The sequence below is a fragment of the Sebastes fasciatus genome, chromosome 12 (genome assembly GCF_043250625.1).
Source record: "Sebastes fasciatus isolate fSebFas1 chromosome 12, fSebFas1.pri, whole genome shotgun sequence".
Lineage (NCBI taxonomy): Eukaryota > Metazoa > Chordata > Actinopteri > Perciformes > Sebastidae > Sebastes > Sebastes fasciatus.
The window spans coordinates 20318235-20345267 of record NC_133806.1 but is presented as its reverse complement, the minus strand read 5'-3'; the positions used below and the strand labels follow the sequence as shown (position 1 = coordinate 20345267).

Genomic DNA, 27033 nt, shown 5'->3' with positions numbered 1-27033 from the left:
CTCCTAACGGCATCTGCAAGATTTCACAGACCTGAGGAAAACAACCAATCAGAGCCGAGCTGGAGCCTGCCGTCTCTGAGCAGCTGTCAATCACTTGCGAACTCCGATCAAACAGTCAAACTAGGCAGCGCTGATCAAATATGAAACAATACTCTGTTACTGTAATGTCTATTTCACACCTCAAATGTTTTCAGAAACATCTTGTAGTGTACTGTTTGGCTGTAAAATGAGAAAGTTTGTGACCCGGCAGCCATGTTGAGATCAGTTGAGGAAATACCAAGCACCGCTCACCAGCCGGAGTACAGCTAATAGGAACGCTTTCTCTCAATGAAATGACCCGTGATTGGCAAAAGTCTCCCGTCACAGGCTAGATTTTTAAAGCCTGAAAACAGAGCCATGAGGAGGTGCAGAAGTCTAGTTTTCTCTCAGAACACTTGAATTACAATATGCTGAAGGGATTGTTATGGAATTGTTGCCCAATGATGCCAAACACATTCTGCCTACTGCAGCTTTAAATTAGCTAGTTACTTGAAGAGAGCCTGGAAGAAGCCCTTTACCATGACAGAGTTTACTGTTGTAGCATTTCTTTTCTTTCTTTTGCTATTCAGTGCACAATGTATTTAACATTCTCCACATAAAAACACATGAAATGCTTGCAATGATGTAGACATGCATAAAATGTTACTACTGATATTTTTCTTTTCATTTTATATATGTGCTACTGGAATATGTCTTACCCCCTTGTACATTAATTCAAATTCAAATCACTTTATTTGTCCCCGAGGGGCAATAGTAGAGGCTCGTAGAGTAGTACAATTAACAACACAATACAGGAAAAATCAAAACATCTTGAAAGTTAAAAATAATGATACTAATATAGTACTAATAAATTATAATACTAATAAGATTATAGTAGTGCAAAATAGTGCAGTATACAAAGTACACGGTACGTATGGATATAAAAAAAAATAGATGAATGAAAAAGCAGTCCAGGGCCGAAGCCATGTGCAAGTCTTTAATGGACCAAATGTCTGGCTAACTAACTAACTATGGATTATGTATATGATGTAGGCTACTTATATAGGACACTGCCCACAGGACAAGCTTTTGTACTGCAAAAGATCAATCAGGAGGCCACATTAGCCTGCAGTGACCATATGTTACAAAGTCACTGTTTGGAACTTGTACTTCAGTAATATTTCTTTAAAAGCAGTCTGAACCTCTCCTTGTATGATATAATAAGCACTTCTACGTGATTTGGATAATCTGGTCTTTCCATCCCTGTCCTTACATAAGAAACCGTTCCGCTATTTCATAAAACCGTGATAATGTGGAACATAAATGGAAAGAAATCAAATCTTTATGCCTTTATGTTATCTCCCTTTCCTCCATTTCCTTCCCAGGGCTCAAAGATTGGCTTATTCATCAACTGTTCCATCAGCCTGTCCACTGGGTGTCTCCTGCTCCTCATCATAGCTTTCCATTATAAAGACATCAGGGTGAGTTTGTCTTTTCCCCTTTTGTTTCCAACAGTTTGGACGCCCTTGTTATGATGTGGTGTTCGCCCTAGTGAGAGCCTGTGCGTGTTTGTGCATCGCTTTTTATACCAGCACATGTTTGTTCCTAATTGGCTTGGCGAGAATGATGCTTTGTTCAAGATGCTTGAGCGTTTTAGAAGGAGCTCTCGGTCCACCGATGGTAGCCTCAACACTGATTATCTGTGTTATATTTGCCGAGTGCCTAAAAAACCCTCAGCCCACACAGGCATGCACGATGTTGCAGCTGCGCTATTTTTCCAATCCGCATGGCTCGCTGCCGTCGTGTGTTGAATTCAATATACGTGAAGGGATGTGGTTGAAATTAAACAGAGTAAACATTCCTTCATTTGCCCTTGTGCACACTCACAGCATGGGTATTCAATAAAGAGCAGTACGAACAGCAAGTGCAGAGAGGCTGCTGGGTTTATAGTGTTTTCAGCGTGGTTGCAAGTCATGTGTGTCTGATACAAGCGAGCTCCATACATGTGGGTAGAGGAGATAAGAGAGGACAGGCTAAGGGTGGAGACAAGCACACAGGCAGTACTCAGCGATGCCTGATGTAGCTTCAAATCTTGGGTGTCAGAGGTGACAAACTTAGTCAAGCCAAGAACATCAAGATGCTTCAAATCAGTGGAGCAAGTAAAAAAAATGTCCTTTACTTTCTTGGACAAAGTGAGGCACAGTATAGAGTATATTGAGGGGATGAACACATTCCTTACATGTGAACAACTCATACAAACCAGTATGCAAGTTTTTCCACTTCAGATTGCTGTTGGATATTAGTGGTTTCATATCTTTGGAGTCTTAAAGAAACACTTCTTTTATCACAGACCTTTACAAAAACAATGTACCGTAGAGAACTGCATATTTGCATTTTGTTTATCTTATCTTCGTTTTTAGTTTGAGATGCAAAACACACACATATGCATATCCAAGCATGCCAAGATGAGATTAGTTTTTGTGTGACTTTTTTTTGTAACAAATACATTTAAAGGTCTTATTGATAGCATTTTGATGTAGAAAGATATATAAAAAAAAGAAAGATACAGAATAAAAGTATGACTTTTGACCGGTCCAAAATGAATGTTTTGTTTATCTCTGTGAAAGATATCTGACATTTGATTCCCACTTCTCACAAGGCTGGTGAGCCATCTGTGAAACGACGTGGATGGTATCACATGTTATCTCTGTCGTCAGCGAACAAGTTGCCAGTTAGTGAGGAAAAAAACTGGTTGAGATTGGCGTTAAGTGCCTAGCAACCACTTGTTGTGAAGTGAATGCAATGGAACAGGGGAGGGAGAGCGTAACATCTAGTGGCTGAATTTGATCAATGTTATCAATAGCATCTTCAAGGTGAATCATGAAATATGTTTAATGAAATATCCTAATGATAGCACATCAACAGGTGCAACTAAACAGGTAGCACTGTGCTTTACTAGGAAAAAAGAGGTGAAATTGGAGCCAGTGAGACAATATAATAGTTTCAAAGAGAAAATAGGTTGATTTCCACACATTAAACATGTGATTGTATTGTGTATGCACTTTTATCATTTTCTTCTCTCGCTCTCTGTCTGTGCTGTCCTCGTCCATCTTTCAGCTGTTTGTCATTGAAAACAACCAGGTGGACTGGCGCATTGCCATGAGCAGCCACAGGGTTCTTGTGATCACTCTGGAGCTGTTGGTCTGTGTCATCCATCCTGTTGGCGAATACTGGGAGGTGAACCTCCACGCCAACTCCTCTTCCTCAGCTCCGCACTGCGTTTCCAAACACCACGGCGAGGCCCTGATGAACATGGAGCTGCTATTATCGATGCTGATGTTCCTCCGCTTGTACTTGGTGCACAGGACCATCCTGCTGCACAGCAAAGTGCTGCTGAGCGCCTCCTACAGGAGCATCGGCTCGCTCAACAACATCAACTTCACCTTCCGCTTTGTGCTCAAGATACTGATGGACAAATACCCGGCGCGCACGCTGCTGGTCTTCATCCTCGGCTTCTGGGTCACTGCGTCCTGGATGCTGACTCTGTGTGAGAGGTAGGGAAGAGAAAATGTCTCAAAATACAAGTAAAACAACTGAAAAAAATGGTATGATGTATGTTCTCTGTGCATACTTAACATTATAATACAAATAAGAGACACATAAGACCTTGCACCAACCCTGGAGATTAACTGTTTATATTATGAGGGACATCCATAAGAAATAGGAATTGTCTCATTTCTGTACGCTACATATACAGCAGATGATTCGCTTTGCTTTGTATAAAGTCTGAAAGCAGGGATAAACAGCTAGCATGGCTCTGTCCAAAGTTAAGGTATGGTAAAAAGTTATGGTTTTACAGATAGTTAAGTGCGGGACTATTTCCTGGCCAGGAACAGTAACTTCCTGGAGTCTTTAGAGGTGCTGGTAGGCACATTTTGTCCAACATACAACATGGATATATTTTTGCTCCAGAACCACTGGCGGACTGGCTATTGGGAGCATGGATGTATAAAGAGAACTGGAAACAGTGTTGGAGGAGGGCGCCCGTTCATTCCTATGATAGTTGTTCAGTGGCGCATGAAGTCAAAATGGCTCGACTGGCGAATAATATTGTACCCGGATCATCCTGCGATCTTCCGCATCCATTGGGCCCATAGAGCAGGCGCAGTAGCGTTTTCTTTAACTCCGCCTCCCAGCCGTCATTCCGGCCTCGGTCTGTGTCTCATTCACATGAACGGAGAAAGGAAAATAACTCTGGATTCGGCTATTAGTGCATTTAACAACTTTTATGACCTAATGATTTAAATAAGGGTTATTTAAGTGTTCATATTTGGAAGTTGATTTACCTAAAAAAAAAATGATCTGCTGATTTACAGACGTCTCTTTCTCAATGTAAATCTATGGGGAAAAGTATTTTTGGGCCCAATAGCATCACGTGACACGGAAGTTGTAGTACCACCGTTTGGCCACTATAGAAGTTTGCATCAAAGCCTGGCGCACTTCCTGATTGGGAAGCTTGGGAATTTTCCCAGTGGGACGGTCTTGTGAGGGCCGACCTTTCTTTTCTTTCTTTTATAAAGATCTTCATTGAGTTTTAAAAAGCTTAAAAAAAGTACAACCCCAGCATGGGCCAGCCTGGTCCTCGCAGCCACAGATAGCACAGAGTGGCTGCGCTGCCTGCCAGACTGGGCCAATCTAATACTTTCAATATTGAGGGGGGATACGAGCGGCACCTCCAAATTTGGACTGATCCTCGTTTTTGTTGAAATCTGATTGGCTCAGTCATTTTCATCGTGAACTTGACGAACTGTTACTAGTGTTCCAGCTCACCTCAGCTTGCCTGGCCGGTCTTGTTTTGATTCAGTGCAGTGGTGATGTGCTTATAACTGAGGAGGCAGGTGTCAGCAAGACATCCTCAAGTGTCTTGAAGGTCTTCAGCATCATCAGATTCTCTTTATACCGCAACAAGGGCGTAGATTTTGTGGGGAGACCAATGGGGCTTAGAGCAAGTGATTTTAGTGCCTTTTACACTGCTTTTGTATGTTGCACTTAACTGATCTAAAATGTGGACATGTTTGTCTGCAGAAAGAGCAGTTCCAGAGATGTCGGTAGCTGCAGGCAATCAGGAGACACACATAAGCACCGTAATTATTTGAGTTTAGTCAGAGTTACTATTACGAAATGATCCTACGCCCTTGTACCACAAAAACTGTGTTAGTGTTCAAATTGGGCCCTCCAGGCGTTCACATGGAAGGCCTCTTCCTCTCAAAGTCCTGGGCTGAATTTCAGTCCCAGTCCGCCCCTGCAGTCCAGAACAATGAAATAAAGTGAATTTGAGTGTAAAAGGTCAACTTAAAATTTCCCTAGCCTGCAACAGTAATGTTCCTTTGACATATCAGAGTTTAACCTTTGCCTGATTGTTTCTAGTTTTATGAGTTCCTGCTCAGTAAATATTGACTGGACTCAACACGTACAACATGTAACAGCGAAAGAATGCCAGTTGTTCGCTGTCCACAATAATCACTATGGCTATTAGTTTTAACACTATCATTCTCCACGTCCTGCGTGACGGTGAACTTTAAATACACTCAGTTATCATGGAATGAGCAAATACGTGACTGCCCAAGGCACATTTTTCCTATGAATCAAAGTAAAATCAAATTAGGTGAGCAAACTACGTTTTTATTTTCCTTTCAATGGAAGGCGTTGGACTTTGGACAATGGTTTTCAGTTATTGGAGGCTTTTGTGCTAAATAGTGAATAGAGCTTAGCATAGGATTTCGTAGTCTAATTATACAGTAAACATGATTTACAAAATACCTGCACCAGTGAGTAATGTTTTATGATTTATTTCACTGTTACTCTCTATTATGAAAGACACACACACACACACACACACACACACACACACACACACACACACACACACTACAGCTCAGTCTGTATCCTCCCCCAAACCTCCACACATGCACATGAACAAACCTAAATGTTTGGTAGTTTAACATTCCTCCACAAACCTTGATGGTCAATTTGACTTTCCTGCTCAGAATGGACGTCCAATAACTGATTTGATAATTGCTGTTTAACGCGAGCCAACTAAACGTCAACTTTATCCTTCGCAGTCTGTTTGGCTGTTTGAACAGCGTGAGGTCATTTTGTTCATTTGAACCCTGATGGGAGGTTTAGCCTTCAGTTTCACGTGTCTCAGTCGTATGTATGTTTTGATTTGTCAAAAGTAATAAAAGAGCTCATGACTGATAGCTGATAAGACCACCAAACCTTTTAACACGGAACTGTTGCACCAGCCACATCCAGGAGACAGATGAACTCTTTGTGTGGTTTCAAGTGGACATTGGACTTGTGTTTTGTAATGTTTTACAAGTTTACATTAGTACCCACTTCCTGACTTCATTAGTACTGTAGAGCATCTGCACTGATAACACAGTTTGATTAACACACCACACCTTTATCAAACTCAGAAGACTCATTGTGCTAAGGAAATGTTCCATTCAATGCTGTATCTAAGACATAAAGATAAATACAATCATAAAAAGGCTTCTGGAAAGGACGGTCATTTGGTACTAATTACAAAGTTAGTTGGGAACAGGAATGAATCAATTAGTACACTTCCAGTTACTTTATTCCAATTCAGTAGAAATGGAGCAAATATGATTAAAAAATATATTTTTATAAAACGGTAACTATATTCTGACAGTAGTGCATGAGACAGGTAATCTGAAAAAAATCGTGTGCCTCTGTGTCCTCCGGTGCTCCTAATGGCATCTGCAAGATTTCACAGACCGGAGGAAAACAACCAATCAGAGCCGAGCTGGAGCCTGCCGTCTCTGAGCAGCTGTCAATCACCTGCAAACTCCGATCAAACGGTCAAACTAGGCAGCGCTGATCAAATATGAATCAATATTCTGTTACTCTAATGCCTATTTCTGTCCTCAAATGTTTTCAGAAACATCTTGTAGTGTACTGTTTAGCTGTAAAATGAGAAAGTTTGTGACCCGGCAGCCATGTTGAGTTCAGTTGAAGAAATACCAAGCACCGCCCACCAGCTGGAGCACAGCCAATAGTAACGCTCTCTCTCTGAGATGACCTGTGATTGGCCAAAGTCTCCTGTCACGGGCTAGATTTTTTAAAGCCTGAAAACAGAGCTATGATGAGGTGCAGAAGTCTAGTTTTCTCTCAGAGCACTTGAATTACAATATGCTGAAAGGTTATAATGGATTTTTTTGCCCAATGATTCCAAAAACATTCTGCCTACTGCAGGTTTCAACACAGTAGTCAGCTGAACATGCAAACATTTTAATTTGTCTGTAGGCAGGCATTCAACATATTTATAGGGTGGGGTGATCACGATATAGACAATGAAATGATATAAATGTATCTACCGTCAGGGTTTTCGTCATACTATTTGTGGTAGTTATCGTTATTTATTTTTGGTTATATTATGCCTGTGGGCAAAATTGGATTTTTACAGGATTTTTGCATCAATGTAATGAGGTACCTTGATTTGTTATTTACCATTCCCAACTGGTTATTTTGTCCATACTGAAAACTTTCAGAAAACTTACTTTATCAAGACATATACAGTATTGCTATTGTAATATATAAGATTACATACCTCGATAGAAGATTGTAACCGTCTCACCCACTCCTATATATGGAGAATAAGGTTTCTATATCAGTTTAATAAATTAGTAATAGTCTGGATGACTACTTAATTTGGTTTGTATGGAGCAGTCCTTTCACAGTAATACATCTGGAAATCACAATTTTTTATAAACTCAACACCACTAACTAAACTTAAACAATTTTGTCTCTATTTTCTCGATAAAACAAACTGAATTACATAATCATTTCAAGGAAACTACCAAGGAAATAGACCCTAAAATATAATGGCATCTCATTAAAAATAGTTGTGTTTAAGTAAAACATGGTTTTGTTTACAAAAGTTGGAAATGGTTATGAATGTTTAGATTTAACATGGTTGGGCTTATGTAAAAGTTAATTATGGCTACGTTTATGTTAAGAATGTGGCTGGGACTTTGCGCATAACTGAAGTCCATAAGAATACATTTAACATGTTTTGTTAGGACACAGTCTCACTGCTACTTTCTCCCTCCTGCAGACAGCCCCAAGCAACGACAGGCCACATGGACACGGTCGCAGGGACAGGCGGCATGGACACGGCCGCAGGGACAGGCCGCATGGACACAGCTGCAGGGACAGGCCGCATGGACACGGCTATGTGGCTCATAGCCATCACCTTCCTCACAGTGGGCTATGGGGATGTGGCCCCCACCACAAGCTGTGGCAAGGCGGTGTGTCTCTTCACGGGAGTCATGGTAACTAGGTTGGGTTGCTTGTTTCATGCCCGTTATGAAATATAAAGGTTTTAAAAACTATTTTGTGCTAAATAAATTCCATGCAACTGTGTACATATTGAAGTATATATAAACACTTGTTGAGGCATTTCATTTCAAGTGCTTGCTTTGGCCTCTTTGGCTTCTTATCAGAGAATGACTGGTTGGTGGTTTTAACACAAAAGACATCTAATGCTCAGTTCGATAAACACAAAGATGTTGTTTTACTTCTGTATGTGTTTCTAAGCAAACCACCTCCCATTTCTCTGCATAAGCCACAAAAACAAGATGTTCTGTTGCCACTCTTTCTCATTTTCACCTCATTTGTTGTGGTTTCTGCACAGGTGCATTTCTCCCGTACTTTCACTTTTATTCAGTTTCTTCATATTCTGCTACTACTCGTCTTCTATCCCATCTGAGGCTCTCTATGTTCCATTCCTCCTCAATATGTTATGTTCTGATTTGTTCTATTTTATTGCCTTTTGTTCCATATTGATCTGCTCTTTTCTGTTTCGTAATGTTCCATATCGTCCCCTCTGGTTTGTTTCATTCCCTTCTGTTTCTGTTATGTTCCATTGCAGCAACTCTTTCCCCATTTTCCTATTCAGTTTTTCCCATTTTACATCGGGTCAGTTCAGTTAGGTTCAGTTAGGCCTTTTGTGTTCCATCCCAGCCTATTCTGCACTATATCTTGGATATATACGACCCTTTTTGCCCAGCTGCACACCCTAGTGGTGCTGACAGACCTGAATGCCTTCATTCCCCTGTGTGTGTGGGATTTAGATCACAGCTGTAAATGAATGACTGGTGCTTCTGCAGGACCTCGGTGGTACCAGGCACTCACACGAAAAAGAATGAGGGAGAGAAACTGTCAGCATGCAGTGGGGCGCTGCTGCAGTCCACATAAAACATCTGCATGTAGTGTGATGTCATTGTTTTGCTGCGCTCACTGACTTTTTCTCTTTCGTCATGTCTTGCACAGAAATTGTGAAATACGGCACAGTAAATTTTGCTTGTTGCTTATCTCATCATATAGAATAAAAATAAAAGAAACAAGTTAAAGTATCCCAGAGAGAAATTATAGAAAGCACCACAGCCAGTTCAAATGTTACAAGCAAATGAGAGCATAACTCTGAGCCACAGGGCGGCTGTGGCTCAGAGGGTAGAGCAGGTTGTCCACCAATCGGAAGGTCGGTGGTTCGATCCCCGGCTGCTCCGGGTCACATGTCGATGTGTCCTTGAGCAAGACACTTAACCCCAAATTGCTCCCGGAGGCATAGCCATCGGTGTGTGAATGAGTATTTAGATTAAATCCTGATGGGCAAAGTTGGCACCTTAGTAGCCTCTGCCATCAGTGTATGAATGTGTGTGTGAATGGGTGAATACTGACATGTAGTGTAAAGTGCTTTGAGTGGTCGGAAGACTAGAAAAGCGCTATATAAGTCCAAGTCCATTTACCATAACGAACCTCTCACAGTGAATTTTTTGAAATTACAGCATGATAATAGGCTCGTTCGAGATGAGCCAGGCCTGCGCAGAGTCCCCGGTTAGATTTGTGTCTGAATTGATCCCGACTTGCTCTGACGTCAAGCACATGATAGGCAACGATAACCTCACGGGATCAAGGCGGCCGCAGTTTTTAGAGCCGCAGTTGCTCTTCACTGACTGCAAGACCCAGGGCATTATGGGAAACGCCTGGCTGTCGCCTGATCAAAGAGCTGACTGGTTCTTAGTTTAGACAACAAACATCACGTTTTGTAGAAAATCCTAACTTTCTGTGATATTTAAGTCTGTAATTCTGCCGTGGCAAGGCGGTGTGTCTCTTCACGGGAGTCATGGTAACTAGGTTGGATTGCTTGTTAGGCTTATTCATGCCCATTATCAAATACAAAGGTTTTAAAAACTATTTAGTGCTAAAGAAATTCCATGCAACTGTGTGCATATTGAAGGAATTTATATATAAACACTTGTTGAGGCATTTCATTTCAAGTGCTTGCTTTGGCCTCTTTGGCTTCTTATCAGAAAATGACTGGTTGGTGGTTTTCACACAAAAGACATCTAATGCTCGGTTCGATAAACACAAAGAAAGTCTTATCTTTGTTTTACTTCTGTATGTGCTCCTAAGGAAACCACCTCCCATTTCTCTGCATAAGCCACAAAAACAAGACGTTCTGTTGCCGCTTTTCTCATTTTGTTTTGTTGTGGTTTCTGCAAAGGTGCATTTCTCCCGTACTTTCACTTTTATTCAGTTTCTTCATATTCTGCTACTACTCGTCTTCCATCCCATTTGAGTCTCTCTATGTTCCGTTCCTCCCCAATATGTTATCTTCTGATTTGTTCTGAAGACTGTAATTCTGTAATATGAAGGTTTCATCTGTTAACAAACATACCGTATGTTGTGTGGTTGATAATAATAATAATAATAATAATAATAATAATGAGGGTTATTTATATAGCACTTATCAAAACGAGTGCTCATTACAATGTGCTTTACAAGACAGACATAAAAATAATAAAGGATAGAATCCAATGCCAGATACATACACATTTACACATATATTTACAAATAAAGTATAAATAAATCAGAACGTAGCCTACAGATCGGATCTAACAGGATGTAACTATTCCTGTGACATCCTGTAAATTCTTTGAAGCCTGCTGGATACGGCTGGAAACTGTCCGACTCAACCGCAGCTTTTTGTCACTGCCCCGCTGCTGCAGCCGCCTGATCTCGTCTACCTTTCAGGCGAGGCGCAGTTCATCTCGAACGATCCTAATATTGTGGTTTTATGGTCATGCAAAGGAGTGGCAAGGTGAAGACTGAAAAGGCGGAAGGGAGGGTCTGAGATAGAGACGGAGGGCTGAAGGAATGGGGAAATGACACTTGAGATAAAACACAAAGAGTTACAGTGAAGTAACTGAGAGTGAGGAGTGGCTGTGTGCTTGAATAGGCAACAGACTACGGTTCCCTGACTCACCTCTGCTGCCTTTAATTCTGGTACAGTCAGATAAGAGTCGCCGCCGTGGTTCTGGATGTGGGCACAGCGAGTTTGGTTCAGACACCTCTGTGACAGAGTGGAAAACAATCTTTCCCCTCTCTCTCTCTCTTTCCCCATCTGCCTTGTTTTTATAAGCTTCCATCCTTATAAGGGAAAACTTTCCACCATATCCATTTTTAGGTGGTTTATTGCCTTTGGCACCACTACAACAGGAGGGTGTGCCAACCTGTGCCCGTGATTTGGAAAAAATAAATAAATTTCCTTCTCCCATCAGGGCAGTTTTGGGAAGCCAATCACTGGGGCTCTCACACCTGTAATATGGCTGAATGCCTCTATGGTCAGCACTTCTGCTCGACTCCAGACATAACTCAATTTGCAGCTGTGTTCAGGGGTTGACAACGGTGTTTGCATCCCATCGCTGTGTGGAGATGGATCCAAGGAAAGAGTTTGTACCTCCTGGGTTTCACAGACGGTGTAATTATAGATATTCTGAGGCTGTTGGAGTGAAGCATAAATATATCGTTTGCTTTTTTTTAATGCTCATGCTTGATCTTGCTCTCTTCTTCTTTCTCTCTCTTTCTAATGCAAGCTGAAAAAAGGAAAAACAGGTAAAGACTTTTATCATTATCCTTGATGGACGTGAACTCAGCGCAGTGATTTATCTGTGTTTCCTGTGACATCATGTTGTGTGACTATGTAGATGTGAATCGCTCTGCGGCCTATCTGAAACCTCACCATCGTTCTCTCCAGCAATAGCGTGCAGCTATTCTCAGAGGAAAGCAGTACTATAGCAGTGCCACAGATTGAACTCTCTGTGTAAATATAACTTTGATTTATTAGATGGAACCATATGAGGTATGAAGATCAACATTCAGTTTTCTGAAGAAGTGCGTTCCCTTGAGGGGGAATGGTGGAGCCAAACACACAAGACCCAAACGTTTCTCTTGAGTTCTGCCTTGTTGATGCCACTACAGTATCCAGGATCATTCTCAAACGGGTACATGATTATTGGGAAAGATGGTAGATATATCAGTAACCATGCCAACCCTGTGTGTGTATGTGTTTGTGTGTTGGGTTTTAGGGTGTAGCCTGCACTGCCATGCTGGTTGCAGTCGTTACCAAGATGCTGGCGTTGAACAAAGGAGAGAAACATGTGCACTTCTTCATGCTGGACATCCAGATCTCTAAAAGGGTAAGAGCAAAATAAGTGAAGTTATCCAGCATATTAACATTTTATAGTTTACATTGATGAAAACACTGTAATATGCCTATAAGACCAACATGGCAACTCACCGATTTGTGATGTATCCTTTGCAACAGTTTCTTCATCAGAAATATGACTTTTGGATGCATGGCCATTCTCACTTGCGATTTTGCTGTTTCTTATCCTCTGGCAGGCTTCATCTGACAAGTGTTGCTTCAAAGATGATACCAGTAAATTGTATTTTTAATTTTTTGGCCCATTTACTACAAATCATGCATACTTTACGTTACTGCTAACTCTGTTTCAAAACGCGCTGTAATGTTTCCCTTTAATTTCGGTATGAAAATCAGCTTGCAGAAACCTGAAACTTGTTTAAGTTAGGTATAATCCATCACGATGAACACCACGTCTGTGTTTATTGTTGTCAAAGTCCCTGGAACTTGTGCAAAAGGATTTGAAAAGTCTGTTCTGCAGTGCCATTACACTTTGGTATGCTTTGGCAAATGCTTAGCAGTTATGCTAAAATGTTAATTGTATTGAATGCGCCAAAACCAGCATACCATAAAGCAGAATTCAACAATTGTCTGTGGAGGATTTAAAGCAGCATTAGGCAAGATTGGAGCAAATATGATTAAAAAAAGTTATTTTTATAAAACGGTCACTATATCCTGACAGTAGTGCATGAAACGGGTAATACGGAAAAAATCACATGCCTCAACCAATCAGAGCCGAGCTGGAGACTGCCGTCTCTGAGCAGCTGTTAATCACTCCGTTCACACTAATGAACTCCGCCCAAACGGTCAAACTAGGCGTCGCTGATCAAATATGAATCAATATTCTGTTACATTAATGCCTATTTCACACCTCAAATGTCTTCAGAAACATCTTGTAGTGTACTATTTGGCTGTAAAATGAGAAAGTTTGTGACCCGGCAGCCATGCAAAATTTCTCAATTTACAGCTAAACAGTACGTTACATTTGAGGCGAGAAATAGGCATTACAGTAACAGAATATTGATTCACATTTTATCAGAGCTCTCGAGTTTGACCGTTTGATCGGAGTTCGCGAGTTGATTGACAGCTGCCTCCGTTGAATGAACAGCCAATAGGAACGCTCTCTCTCTGAAATGACCTGTGATTGGCCAAAGTCTCCCATCACGGGCTGGATTTTTTTTAAAGCCTGAAAACAGAGCCATGAGGAGGTGCAGAAGTCTAGTTATCTCTCAGAACACGTGAATTACAATATGCTGAAAGGTTATCATGGAATCTTTGCCCAATGATGCCAAAAACATTCTGCCTACTGCAGGTTTAATGAAAATAAGGGTCTTTACATACAAATATGAACACATTAACAGCTCAATATAGGTCAGATGATTGATTCTTAACCTAGAATATCATCTTATGTGTAGCTCATGTGACAAAATAAACCTTAATGACATCCCAGGCTGTACTAACTTTGACAAAGACATACATATTTAAATTAAAATGTCCAACATAGCAGGTGCAACAAGAGTCTAACGGGAGCTAAAGAACCTGATAATAGTGGCTGTTATTTTTGTGATAATATTTATCTAATAATTAAATAAACTTCCCTACATAAACATTTAGTAAACAGTCAACTGCCCTCCTTTTCATCAGAGGTTACTGCAGTGTAGCAGGACAAATAATAAGAAATGACGAAGCGGATGGAGCAGTCAGGATGGAAGCGTCTACTACTTTCCGTGTCACGTGCATATTTTGGGTTTCGAGTCTTATTAGAATGATTTTTTGTCCTTCAATGAGAGACATCAGAAGACAGGATTGTGTGGGAAAAGAGGAGGGAGATGCCAACCTCTTTATAGCATTTTCAAGGCGTCAAACAGAGGAAATCATCTGTCAGGAAAGAAACTTGTGTCAGTTCAGGACGGTGCAGCGACGGGCAGGAAACTGGTCGAGCTTACGTACGCGTTTGTTTGTGTGTGTGGAAGTGGAGGGGGCTTGAAGAGGATTTTGTTTGTAGGATTGGACAGGACTCAAGTGTTTACTTATTGATGGGAAGATGAAATATGAAAGGAGAAAAGTGTCTTAGGACTATACATAAATGTGTAATGATTGATAGAGTTCCTTGAATCTTTGTGTGCAGTGCTGCAGCCTGCACACCAAACTGTAAACAGTGTCTGACTGCAAGTGGTGCACTGCTTTGGAGGATACAACCATTTCCTCTCTCCCGGTGGCTGCATCCTGTCACTCGGTGCATCTTTATGCTTTGCTTGTAGTTGCTCTGGTCTGCGTGTGTGTGTGTGTTTGTGCGCCTGAGTGCATCCTTCTGAGCAGTCCAAATTTACACTGATGGGAACAAGGGAAGACATCTGGATGCAGAAATTGACAGCCTCTATTAATAACCCTCACAACAAGGCCCATAGTGACATCATCATGGGGCACTTACAGTGATTTGTGCAGGAAGAGAAACAGACATGAATAGAATCAAAGAGAAAGGTGCAGAAAGGTGATCCCCATGGCCTGTTCAGATTCTTGTATATGAGCATCTCTGTGAAGACGTTCATAGTTCTAGTTTAATCTGAAATCAGCATCATATAGAGCAAAATAGTTCAACAGGAAAAACTACCTGGTTTTAATCAGCTACCTTGAATGACTCATATTTTACTTCCTGTGCTAAAATGATTGATATGAGCCAGGTTCTGTCTAAGAAACACGATAAGCGTTGTGTGTCTTTATCAGTCAAGTTTGCATTTACTTTATCTTATCACCGCATTCGTGCTCCTGCAACCACCACGGTTTGATCGGTCAATTTTGACGTTTCTGTCTCTTCCACCAGATGCGCCACGCTGCTGCTAATGTGCTGAGGGAATGCTGGCTCCTGCACCGCGCAAACATGACAAAGGGCAACCGCGGTGAGCACCGGAGACACCAGAGATGTCTTCTGGAAGCCATCAGAGTGTGAGTTACTGTATGGCAAAATGATAGCTTCAGGCAGGATGTCTGGGTGTGTCTGGGCGAGGGATGTACGTGGGTGGTGGGCTGTGTGCCTTACACATATATTTTATGGGTCATTAGCTTAGTGACAACATGCGCAACCACAGAGTCACAGATTATAATGACTAATTCAGATTACTAATTTGATTTGTTGGCCTCTTTTATGTGGGCAGGGCATGTGTGAATAAGGGTCCAACCTTTTATTACACAGGTTTCAAGACAAAGCTCTTAGACAGGGCGGCAAATAACTAATTAAATGACCTCGTTTCATTTTTTACTATTTACAGTATAATGTGCAGGGTCTGAAATTAGCACCCGCCACCCGCCAAATGCGGGTCAATTGTTGACAGTGGTGGGTAAAATCGTCAGGCCATCCGCCACTTTGACAGACAGGGAAAACGCTAGTGATGGGAATAGAGAATCAGCTCCCCTTTAGAACAGGTTCCTAGTTCCTAGTCCCGATTTCTTGGCCTCCCATGCCTCCGTGTCTATCGATTCCTCTTTTTCCCTGATAATGCGACACTGTGAATAACAAATCTGTGTTGAAATCAACAGGAGGAGAGTTAGTAATGTTAGCTGTTAGTAGTCGGTGGGCAGCACAGTCCTGCTTGGCTAAATAACGAGGCTACTAACGTTAACGGAGGTGCCATTGCCATTATATTATGGTGCGTTCAAGCTCTGCTCAGTAAAACTGATCATTGGGCAAAGGTCAATTCTAACATTATCATGATGTGTTCAGATATAATCTTGTAAAATTCAATTTTTGGCGAGCGATTTAAATAAATCCAGTTGTCTGAATGAGATGTTTTCACAGCAATATAAAATACATATTAGAGAGGGAATTATGACCTGTGTGACTTCCTAACACTAACTCTAAGCAGCTTCTAATACATAATTAAAACTACTAATGCCAAGATTTTTTTTTATCAAAGCAAATATTTAAATAATCATTTGAAAAGTGGGTTTTTATGCAATTAACCAATAGATGACAATATCAAAGTACAGTACCCTCCCTTCCCCGAAGAATAAGGCTCTCCCAGAAGCTACGATGTAATTCGTACACTGGATTTTACCATGCATATCTTTTTTAATGTAAAATATATTTAACATTGAATGACGTCAGATCTAAAATGTTATTCTTTGATTTAGTGCATAGATTTCAAAAGTGGCAGACACAATTTCTGAGTGGCAAACTGACAAAAATACTTGCCTGCCACAGTGGCAGGAAACGAAAAAAGTGCTGATAATGTGATAGTAATACAGCTTTTTGTGCATCTTCTTCCGAGACACATCAAGAAAAAGAACACAGGAACTATTAAAAATGAGGAACCATTTTCTTTTTGCACATAATTTTCCATTTCAGTTGTTTGTTTTTGTTATTATATTGAAGAACAAGTGGGTTGCACAAGACAGGAAGTCCAGAAGTGTGATTGTGTGTTTCATTATCCTGACAACAGGATTATGCGTGTGAGTGTGTGTGTGTGTGTGTGTGTTAGCCTGGGTGGAGGGGTTGTACTTCCTGCTTTACGCCGGGCAGAGCCACTATAAATAAATACACTGTGGAAAGTACTAGTGTGAGGCACCTCCATGCTTTGGGATGAAGGACATCATACCGCAATGACACTGCTCATTTTACCTCTAATGTCTTCAGAGACTGGCTGCTTGATTGCAACATTGCTCTCCATATTTCCGTTTTTGGTGGTTTCATCCAACCCAGATACGCCAGATACTAAATTTAGCCCTTTTCCACCTTTATATGTCAAAAACCTCCTAGCATTGTTTTATAGCCATTTAACAAACACAGCATGACTCCTGCATGTTGAGCAATGGAATACTCAGTTGTCAGCATATTCCTCCACTGTATGTGCCAGGAGGACTATTGTCCAAAAATAGGACGCTCCATCCATTGATGTGCTCCTCATTGGAGCATTTAAACCCTGAATTCTACAAACAGTGATATCATATTGGCTTCTTTTTTCTTTTTTTTTAAACAAATAAATGCTCTTGCACTAGAACATTACATTCATTTGAACTGTTTCCCTTTTCTGTGTCTCAGTGAAACATTGATTTGATTATTATTGTGTCATGCATAAATAATATGCCCAACCCGAACAGGCTTACAAAACACCATTATTTAGAAAATAAAGAAAAGACAAAAGGCAGAAACCAGAGTAGCAATATCAATGACAAATTATACTAAACAAATAAATCCTGATATTTTTTTCTAAGCGCGAGAAACAAAAGTAGCCAACTTATAAGCATTAAAATGAAATAGCCGTTCCATTTTGTCATCCTCCGAGCACCAAAACATTTCTGGATTTTGAACACATTTCATTTCAAATAGAAGTTCGTAACTCATCATAGTGTGGATAATACAAAAGAAAATGTGATTCATTTTCAACTTCTCCTAACGCGCATACTTTGCACAACCTGTTGTCCTCCTGGATGTTTTTAAATCTACCGACTTCAAGGGCCAGAAGAAGGATTCCTGTTCTTAACTGTGCAACTAAAGACCTTTGACTCCTTGATAAGTTTGCTATAACATAAGATTCAGTGCCATAATTGTGCTTGATTTGAATATGTTTGTAATTTTGGTTTTAAAAATATATCTTTCAACCATTTTTCTTAAAATCTAGCAAGTAACTTTCCTCTAATTGTGTTCATGCTGCATGATACATTATTACTATACATATATTGCAATTCAGCTTCCTCAAAAATAGCATGAAGTTCTGTAGCCCATTATGTGATTTACTCCAAAGAAAAACCTTCTTATTGATCCTGTATTCGGACATATTAAGCAAACGATTCCACAGTCTTATTTCATATTTCCGCATTATTGAACCAGTAATCTTACCCATATCATCCTGAACAGTCAAAGTAGGAGCAAACTTACAACACCTAAAAAACAGCGTGCAGCTGTTCTGTATTTTGAACTTGTTGACAACAGACCCTAATGATGTAACATTTGGAATAACATAATTAAAATGCAATTATGTTTGAAATACATGAATGAGATCAGTCAAACCTTTTCTTTTTTTTTGCAGATTTCGGCATTTACGCCTCAAACAAAAAAAGCTGAGAGATTACGTCAGCGAGATGGTGGACCTCCCTAAGGTAAACGACAGCTGTCACTGGAATGTTTCATTGGTAGGGCTATAATGCCAGATAAGTTGACAAAGATTCCCCTATAACGCTCACTACTCACGCAGTATTTTAAAGTGTGCTGTTTATTGCTAGGGGTTTCAGACACCTTAAATGCTTGTTAAAAAAATCTCCATAAAATGTCTCGGGAGTCATTTGTGTCAGGAATTCACAGGCCCAGAAAAGTTTTCCATGAGGAATAAACCCCGAGATATAAAGACATTACCCAGTGAGAGGCTCTAATGTGTAATTTTTGCACTTTAAAATGCATTCTCCTGATTGATTTATGTGTAAAAACAAACCTAGTTTTTTCCAGACTACAAGTGTAGCCCCTTGGTAAGATGTCAACAGTAAACCATGCCACTTTGCAATCAGTTAGTTACAGTCTGACTGCCGTGCAGTAAACCAAACATGCTGCTCTCTCTTACGGAGCAACAGCCACAGGGAGCGTAGAGGACTAAAAAAGTAACCAGATTTGTTGCTGTTGGCTTCTTTTTTGAAACCAAGTTGCTAAAAGCGGCTGCCAAATGTAGTGACACAGTTTCTAAGTTGGCAACACTCGGATGGTTTCGAGTCTGTCCCAGTGAGTCAGTCACAGACTCTCCAAAGCTTCACTACGCAACATACATTTAAAATGTGTCTGCAGAGAATTTAGTAATATCAGATTTATGGCTGTAGTTTGACCTGTGATTTCCTCTTGTTGACACAAAAAACATTTGTGTGTCTGGTTTCAACAGATGCAGATGATCATGTGCGACCTCAGTGCCAATTGGAACAACTCCTATCGGGAGCTGGAGCAGCGTATCCTCTCCATGGAGCAGAAGCTGGACGAGCTGAGTCGCTGCTTCCAACAGACGTCTGAGCTGCTGTCTCAGGTCCTGCGTAACCGTAACCCAGAGATCAGGTAAACAACACTCAACAGATGCTGGCGACAATGCACAGATCTGCTGCAATCAACTCAACACAACGCAGGATGTGGTATCTACGCTGAATCGTGAATAACAAGTTACATTTTTTGTTTTTTTTGCAGGTGACATGGCTTCAATACACCTACGGAGACAGATAATTGTCTTCGGTTTTTCTACAGTATCCATGAAAGTGAGACGGTAAATCCTCTCCACCCGGAGCTGCTCCAGACTCTTAACATGCTGAACCACTTGGAGGACTGGCATACCTACTAAAGATCTCATCTTCTGGCCGTGCGCTGAGTGCACCGCACAATGACTCAAGGCTGTAAAATTATACAGATAAAATAAGACTCACTGTGGGAGAATCGCACAGCACATTTTGAGAAATCTGTCGTTTTTAGCAGTTATATTTGTGACGGTGCAAAAAGAACTGGATTGATCTCGAACAAGGACTGTGGAGAGCCTTGTAATCCACACTGTCAAAGACTCCAGAGCATAGACTGGACCCGGAGCTTGCTCTAACTGCTATTTGTAAAGTTTCATTGATGGACTCCCATCACTGCCTTACTCCTGTGGAATAAGACACATATTTTTACGTTAATTTTATTTGAATTTTCTTGCAATATTTTACAGTGTTAGCCTAATCAGTTTTATAAAAAAAAAAACTCTCGCGAATCCTTTTTTTCATTAGTAGACAGTTTAATGGTTACTAAGTTGATTATTGTTGGCAAACGGGCTTATTGAATATAATACAGTCTCTAACAATTCCTCATTGTTCTGCTAACCCCTGAAGTGAATTGTGAATGAAATGTTTTTTGATGCTCAAACAAGAGAAGAAACTAAACTTCAATTCAAGTATTGTGGGGAGGAAAACTTTATTTCAAACTGTAAATTCAGGGGGCTTTTAAGAGATGTCAACTGAAACTCATAGATTAATGTGTAAGGTTGTAATCATCTGATGCAGGAAAAGCATCTCACAGTTTACACCTGCTCTGAGAACAATAAAATGTGAGCGGGAGTTTTCTTTTAGCGACCCAACAGCTCCACCTAGTGAACATGAATTAAATAAACTACATAATATTGAGGATTATTGACATTAAAATCATGAACAAATATAACTATTAAAAAAAAAAGTCATGTGCTATTTCCAACCTGAATGCTAAGACCTCTACAATGTCTGACAGGAGCATAACATTTGAATCAGCTGGAGTGAAAACAAATATGCAAAACATGAGGACTCCCTATACAAACCTCACTGTTAAGAATGCACTTTGTGAGAAAAATGAGTAAAACTGGATTAACTCTCTCTCTGGAGGATAAACTGGAGTTTTAATGTGTTTTAATTTAATCCAATACTGAAAAAAAGTTCCTTGTGGGTTAATATGTATTCTGTTGTTTTGTCGAAACAATTTATGTGGAACTTGTTGTAACATTGTTTATCATTTGCACATGACTAAAACATGTTAACAACCAGCCAGGACATGCTTGTAATTAAAAGCCATTAAGAATGAATGTGGATGTGATTTTGCTTCGATTTTTTTCTGACAAAAAAAAAACAACCCAAAATGAAACAGTGACAATTGTGATGTGAAAGATTGCGTTGAACACTTGGGGTTTAAAGTGTGGTGCACAAAGCTGGAGAAAAAAAGTCCCTATATGCCATGGAGAAACCAGAGATGTCATTCAAGGTGCTGCTTCAATCGTTTAGTTTTTGTCCTGTTTTTAAGTAGGTGCCATATGTAAGCCGAAGGCCTAAAAAAAAGTTGTCCGCAGTCGCATGTTAAGGACATTCTGCACTTTCTCTTAACTTTCCATGTACGTCCAGAACGCGATTTCTTCCGTGACTTGCCCTTCATGTGCTCAGTTAAGAGTTTTGCTCCGGTGAAAGACTCCCCGCAGCTGACACAGATGTAGCTTACGGTCTCCGCGTGCTGAACGCAATGTCGCAGCAGGTGCAGCTGGTGCTTAAAAGCTCGGCCGCACTGGCACTGGTATGGGCGGTGGCCTCGGTGGAGGTAGCGGTGGCTGATGACGTGGGAGGGCTGCCGCGAGATGGCACCACACTGCCTGCAGGGGTAAGGGGTCTTGGCGCGCCAGCCTCTGTTCTTACGTTTCGTCAAAGCCACGTCATGGCGGTCGTTCTCAAACAGGGCCATAATAGTGGGCATCGGCGGGGTGACGGGGTCAGGGGCCGCAGTGGCTGGAGTTGTGTCAGTGGCAACAGGAGGGACAAATAAAGGTGCAGACAGACGCCTTAAAGGCTGGTTGGTTGGACCTAGGGCACCATTTCTCCCCGATCTAAAAGGAGCAGCAGAGGACGCCATGCGTATAGAGGCAGGTCCGCCTGCATGGGAGTAGGAGGTCTCCCGGGAGGAAGGGCTGGATTTCACAAAAGTGGACAGAGACCCTGCATAGGTCTGGCCAACACGGAGATTTCCATTCATGACGCGGTTGACCACATTTGGATTACGGATGGCTGAATGGGCTGCTGTGCCATGGAAACCTGGTGGATTGGTAATAATGCACACCTTGGTGCTGACCACTGACGTGTGAACTCTGGTGACATGGTTTAACAAAGTTTTCTCAGAGGTGAAAAAGGATTTGCATATTTTACACGCTTTCGGCATCGACTCGGAACAAAAGAGGACCAGAGGTGATTTGGTTCCCTTGGGACACTGGTGGCGAAGGTACGAGTCCTTTTGAGAGAAAACTTGGCCACAGATTTGACAGGAATACAAAGGCATATAGTGTTCCTTAAGAGGCGTCTCAGTTAGAAAGATCATTTTGCACACTGAACACTGATATTTTACTCTTATACCACTACAGTGCCGCAAATGGAGCTTCATTGCCCGGAATGGCCCTCTGCCACACGCATCACACATTATGCTAGTAACGATAGGAAGGGCTGCAGGAGGGGTTTTAGGAAGGGCTGCAGGAGGGGTTTTAGTGTGCGGAGTATGAGAAGAGTCACTGGAAGAATCGGATGAACTTGAGCCACCATCCGATTCTGGATCATCTGGACACGAGTTTGCCGGTTTAGAGCGCCGCGTCTTATCTTCGCCATCAGATTCGGTGCTTGTTGAATCATCTGCTTTCTCACGATCACTTTCCATGTCAACATCGTCATCATCTTCAATCACTATATACTCTATACTGTTGTCAGATGTTCCAGCTCTCTCAGACTTCATCTCAATTCTTTGTTGAGGCCTCACCTCTGACACGGAGTCACGGAGCACTGACTTTGTGCTTTGCTGTGCAGTCACGTCATTATGAAAGTTGTCATTGTTCTGACTCCGACATATGGCCGCAGAGATCAAAGAGGGAGCTTCTCGAAATGGCGTCGAGCCCACGCAATAGGTCTCTGCATGCTTGTTCAACTCCCACGTGTTACTGAAATACTGATCGCACCTTTTGCAGAGGGGTGGCGAGTGCACATTGTCCAGGTGCATGAAGAGTGACGTCAGGCGTCGGAAAGTTACCCTGCAGATGTGGCAGGTGGCTTCGATGTCATGGCTTTTGTAGTGCGACATCAAGCATTTTATTTTGCTGAATTTTTTGCCACATTCCCAACATTGCGCCCCTGGGTGTGCATCATCCCCTTGCTTTTCTGTGGATAAGCACCATTCATCATCGCTGGACGAGTCTTCAGACATAAGGAGCTGGTCAAGGCAAACCTCTGGGTGGTCTGCAATTAAAAGTAGAATAGACAGAATCGCTTTAAAAATGTTTGGGAATGAATCCATATTACAGGTTTCATACAAGCATCACAGCAGACAGCTATTTTGCCATTATTATTATTATTATTATCATCATGGTTATTATTACTTATTTCTGGCATCCCTCCATTGGCTCCCTGTAAAACTCAGAATCAACTTTAATATCTTCATAATTACATTTAAGGCACTGCATGACCTCGCCCCCAGTTATATTTCTGATCTCTTAGTTCATTATTCGACCTGTCGAACACTTCGATCGTCTAATCTCAGCCTTTTATCCATCCCCCGCTCAAACTGCAAAACAAAAAGTGATCGGGCCTTTATTGTCTTAGCCCCAAATCTCTGGAATCACCTCCCCCAATCTATCAGAGCTGCTGAATCTCTGGACCTTTTTTAAGCAGCTTCTGAAAATGCATCTCTAAAGGCAAGCCTTTTCTATAGGCCTCATCCACATATGTGTGTTTGTCTGTTTTTGTTTGATCTGTTTCTCATTGTTTCTGTGTGTCATATTGTAATTTTTCCTTGTTTTCATCATTGTTTGATGTTTCATTTGTATGTGAAGCACTTTGTAACGGTGTGTTTTAAAAGGTGCTATATAAATAAAGCTTTACTTACTTACTTATTTACTATTAATGACTATGATAATTAATCATAGTTAGTTATTTAGATAAGGATTTAGCCAAACTACAGTAATTATGTGTGGTTAAGAGCTGAAACAATGATACTACAAAATAATTTGTTGACTGACAAAAAAAAATAATCAGTTCTTCATATCATGTCATAATTGCTCATTCCTTTCAGTCAATAATCAAACAGAAATCCATTTCCCCCCCCCCCCCGAGGATAAAGCCCATTAACTCAGTTATCCTCTGACTTTTCATCTAACGCCATCATCAGGTTAAAATCAATCAATTTGTACAAAACACTTTGATTTATGACTAAAAACCTGCAAAACTAATGGCATTCCCATCAAGCCTCAGCTTTACTTTGTGAATACAGCTAATGAGCACAAGTTAAGATAATAATGCATACAGTGCACTTTACACTAAGCTACTGGAGTTACCCTGCACTATACTCATTTTTAACAGTCTCTTCTGCACTTTTTTAATAGTCGTGTATCACAGCTGTTACCCTGCACTACATTCAGTTTTAACAGTTTTCTTCATCTCCTTGTATTTTTATATCTGGTATATTTTTTTGTGCTTTGCACTACTAACTTTTTTACTAACATGTTTTGCACTATGGAACTGTGATGCTGGAAACTTGTCCATCCATCCATCCATCCATCCATCCATCTATCTATCTATCTATCTATTCATCCATCTATCCATCCATCTATCCATCTATCCATCTATCTATCTATCTATTCATCTATCTATCTATCTATTCATCCATCTATCCATCCATCTATCTATCTATCTATCCATCTATCTATTCATCCATCTATCCATCTATCCATCTATCTATCTATCCATCTATCTATCCATCTATCTATCTATCTATCTATCCATCTATCTATCCATCTATCTATCCATCTATCTATCTATCTATCCATTCATCTATCTATCTATCCATCTATCTATCTATCCATCTATCTATCCATCTATCTATCCATCTATCTATCTATCTATCCATTCATCTATCTATCTATCCATCTATCTATCTATCCATCTATCTATCCATCTATCTATCCATCTATCTATCCATCTATCTATCTATCCATTCATCTATCTATCTATCTATCTATCTATCTATCCATCTATCTATCTATCCATCTATCTATCCATCTATCTATCCATCTATCTATCCATCTATCTATCTATCTATCTATCCATTCATCTATCTATCTATCTATCCATTCATCTATCTATCTATCTATCCATCTATCTATCTATCTATCCAAGTTAGGATGCCAACACACTGAGATTCTACATATCTATTAGCATGTTAGCATTTAGCTCAGAGCATGCAGACTCGCAGAGATGCTCTGCTAGCATGTCTGTAGACTCTTTCTTGTTCTCTTATTGTCACTCTTTTGGTCTTATATTATCGTTATATCATTTCAATTCAATGTCTTTAAGTTGTAAGCATGTAACGTGAAGATGAGAGACACTTGAACCTGCTCTGATAGACTGTAACGTTACTCACCTCTTGTCTAGTAGTTAGCTGCTGGACCACAAACAGCTTGGTCCAAGTCAGTTAGCTCACTGTTACTGCAAGTTACTTATAAAATACAACCCGCTGTATTAACGTCAACTTATATATGACGACTCACTTTATTACAAAAATAAAAAATCTCTTCAAATGTTACATTTGAAGCGTCACTACTGTCGATAGCGTCCAGCACTCACTGAACTCCTCCACATCCGGTTAACAGCGCAAGAGCGACGCCTACATATCCCAGAATGCACTAGAAGGTTTCACTCAACTTCCTGTAACTCTTCTTCTTGAGTTCTTAAGAAACTGTTTTGGTTTTGATCACAATAATTGCTTGTTCTGTGATGAACACATTGAAACTACAGAACATTTATTTTATGAATGTAATTTTTGCTAATGCTTTCTGGGATGATTTGCATTATTGGTTGTATTCACTAAATTTGTAAATTTTTCTAATCTAACAAAGGAAAATGTTACATTTTGTTACAATTGTGAAAGATGCCTTTACATGACCTGGTAATCAATTCCATAATTATTCTTGGAAAGTTTTTTATACATAAAAATAGGTTCCTGAATTCAAGATCAAATTTCTATTTTTTTTCTTAAGGACCTTTGTCTTTACTTTTCATCTCTGAAACATATGAAGAAAAATAATGCTATGAAGCTTTCAATGTTAGTTGAGGACCTTAACCTTACAGAGAACCCCTGTAGCACTATTAGCACTATTCACACATTCCCTTACTTTTTTATTTTGTTGTTTTGTGGTTTTTGTTTTTTCTCTCTCTTCATCCACACTCTTCAGCACTGTACGCCAATTTCCAGGCTTGTCTGTTCCCTTGTAGTTGTGGACTGTTCTGTACGATGCCATATTGTAATGTACATTTCTCAATAAAAATAAATAAAGAAATAAGTTGCATTACCGCCACCATCTGGACTGGAGTGTGGAGCAGGAGATTGTGCAGAAACAAAATAAAAAAAAATAAAAATAAAAAATAATAATAATAATGAGGAAAACTCTAGATTCGTTTGACTAAATCAGTTTCTCCTAAAAACTGAATAATTTCACAGTATATATGTTATCTGCTGTATTCCCCAATAGACCTGACAATAAAATAAAATGAAATAAAATAAAATAAAACTAAATTAAATTTAAATTAATAATAATAATAATAATAATAATAATAATAATAATAATGAGGAAAACTCTAGATTCGTTTAACTAAATAAATTTCCCTTAAAAACTGAATAATTTCACAGTATATTTTATCTGCTGTATTCCCCAATAGACCTGACAATGAAATAAAATAAAATAAAATAAAATAAAATAAAATAAAATAAAATAAAATAAAATAAAATAAAATAAAATAAAATAAAATAAAATAAAATAAAATAATAAATAATAATAATAATAATAATAATGATGAAAACTCTAGATTCGTTTAACTAAATCAGTTTCTCTTAAAAACGGAATAATTTCACATTATATGTTATCTGCTGTATTCCCCAATAGACCTGACAATGAAAAGTCCTGATGTTTTGCCTT

The 27033-nt window shown here is 40.1% G+C and overlaps 2 protein-coding genes across 4 annotated transcripts in view; one reads left to right on the top strand and one right to left on the bottom strand.

Annotated features, from left to right (window-relative positions):
• kcnn4 (potassium intermediate/small conductance calcium-activated channel, subfamily N, member 4) overlaps window positions 1-21129 on the top strand; it is a 29508-nt gene extending 8379 nt beyond the window's left edge. Inside the window, exons 2-9 of one of the 2 annotated variants that reach the window (XM_074654006.1) lie at window positions 1404-1499; window positions 3136-3572; window positions 8159-8375; window positions 12474-12584; window positions 15411-15532; window positions 18613-18682; window positions 19447-19613; window positions 19740-21129. In XM_074654006.1, the coding sequence (XP_074510107.1) occupies window positions 1404-1499; window positions 3136-3572; window positions 8159-8375; window positions 12474-12584; window positions 15411-15532; window positions 18613-18682; window positions 19447-19613; window positions 19740-19743 (1224 nt within the window). In that variant the 3' untranslated portion in view covers window positions 19744-21129. Of the gene's footprint in view, window positions 1-1403; window positions 1500-3135; window positions 3573-8158; window positions 8376-12473; window positions 12585-15410; window positions 15533-18612; window positions 18683-19446; window positions 19618-19739 lie in introns of those variants that run through there. The other variant, XM_074654007.1, reaches the window with a different exon arrangement.
• The window catches only part of LOC141779255 (uncharacterized), a 7019-nt gene continuing 281 nt past the window's right edge, over window positions 20296-27033 (bottom strand). Inside the window, exons 1-2 of one of the 2 annotated variants that reach the window (XM_074654005.1) lie at window positions 26411-27033; window positions 20296-23302 (exon numbers count right to left, since the gene is read on the bottom strand). The exon at window positions 26411-27033 is cut by the window's right edge and continues 281 nt beyond it. In XM_074654005.1, coding sequence (XP_074510106.1) covers window positions 21297-23270 — 1974 coding nt within the window. In that variant the 5' untranslated portion in view covers window positions 23271-23302; window positions 26411-27033 and the 3' untranslated portion in view covers window positions 20296-21296. Of the gene's footprint in view, window positions 23303-25481; window positions 25702-26410 lie in introns of those variants that run through there. The other variant, XM_074654004.1, reaches the window with a different exon arrangement.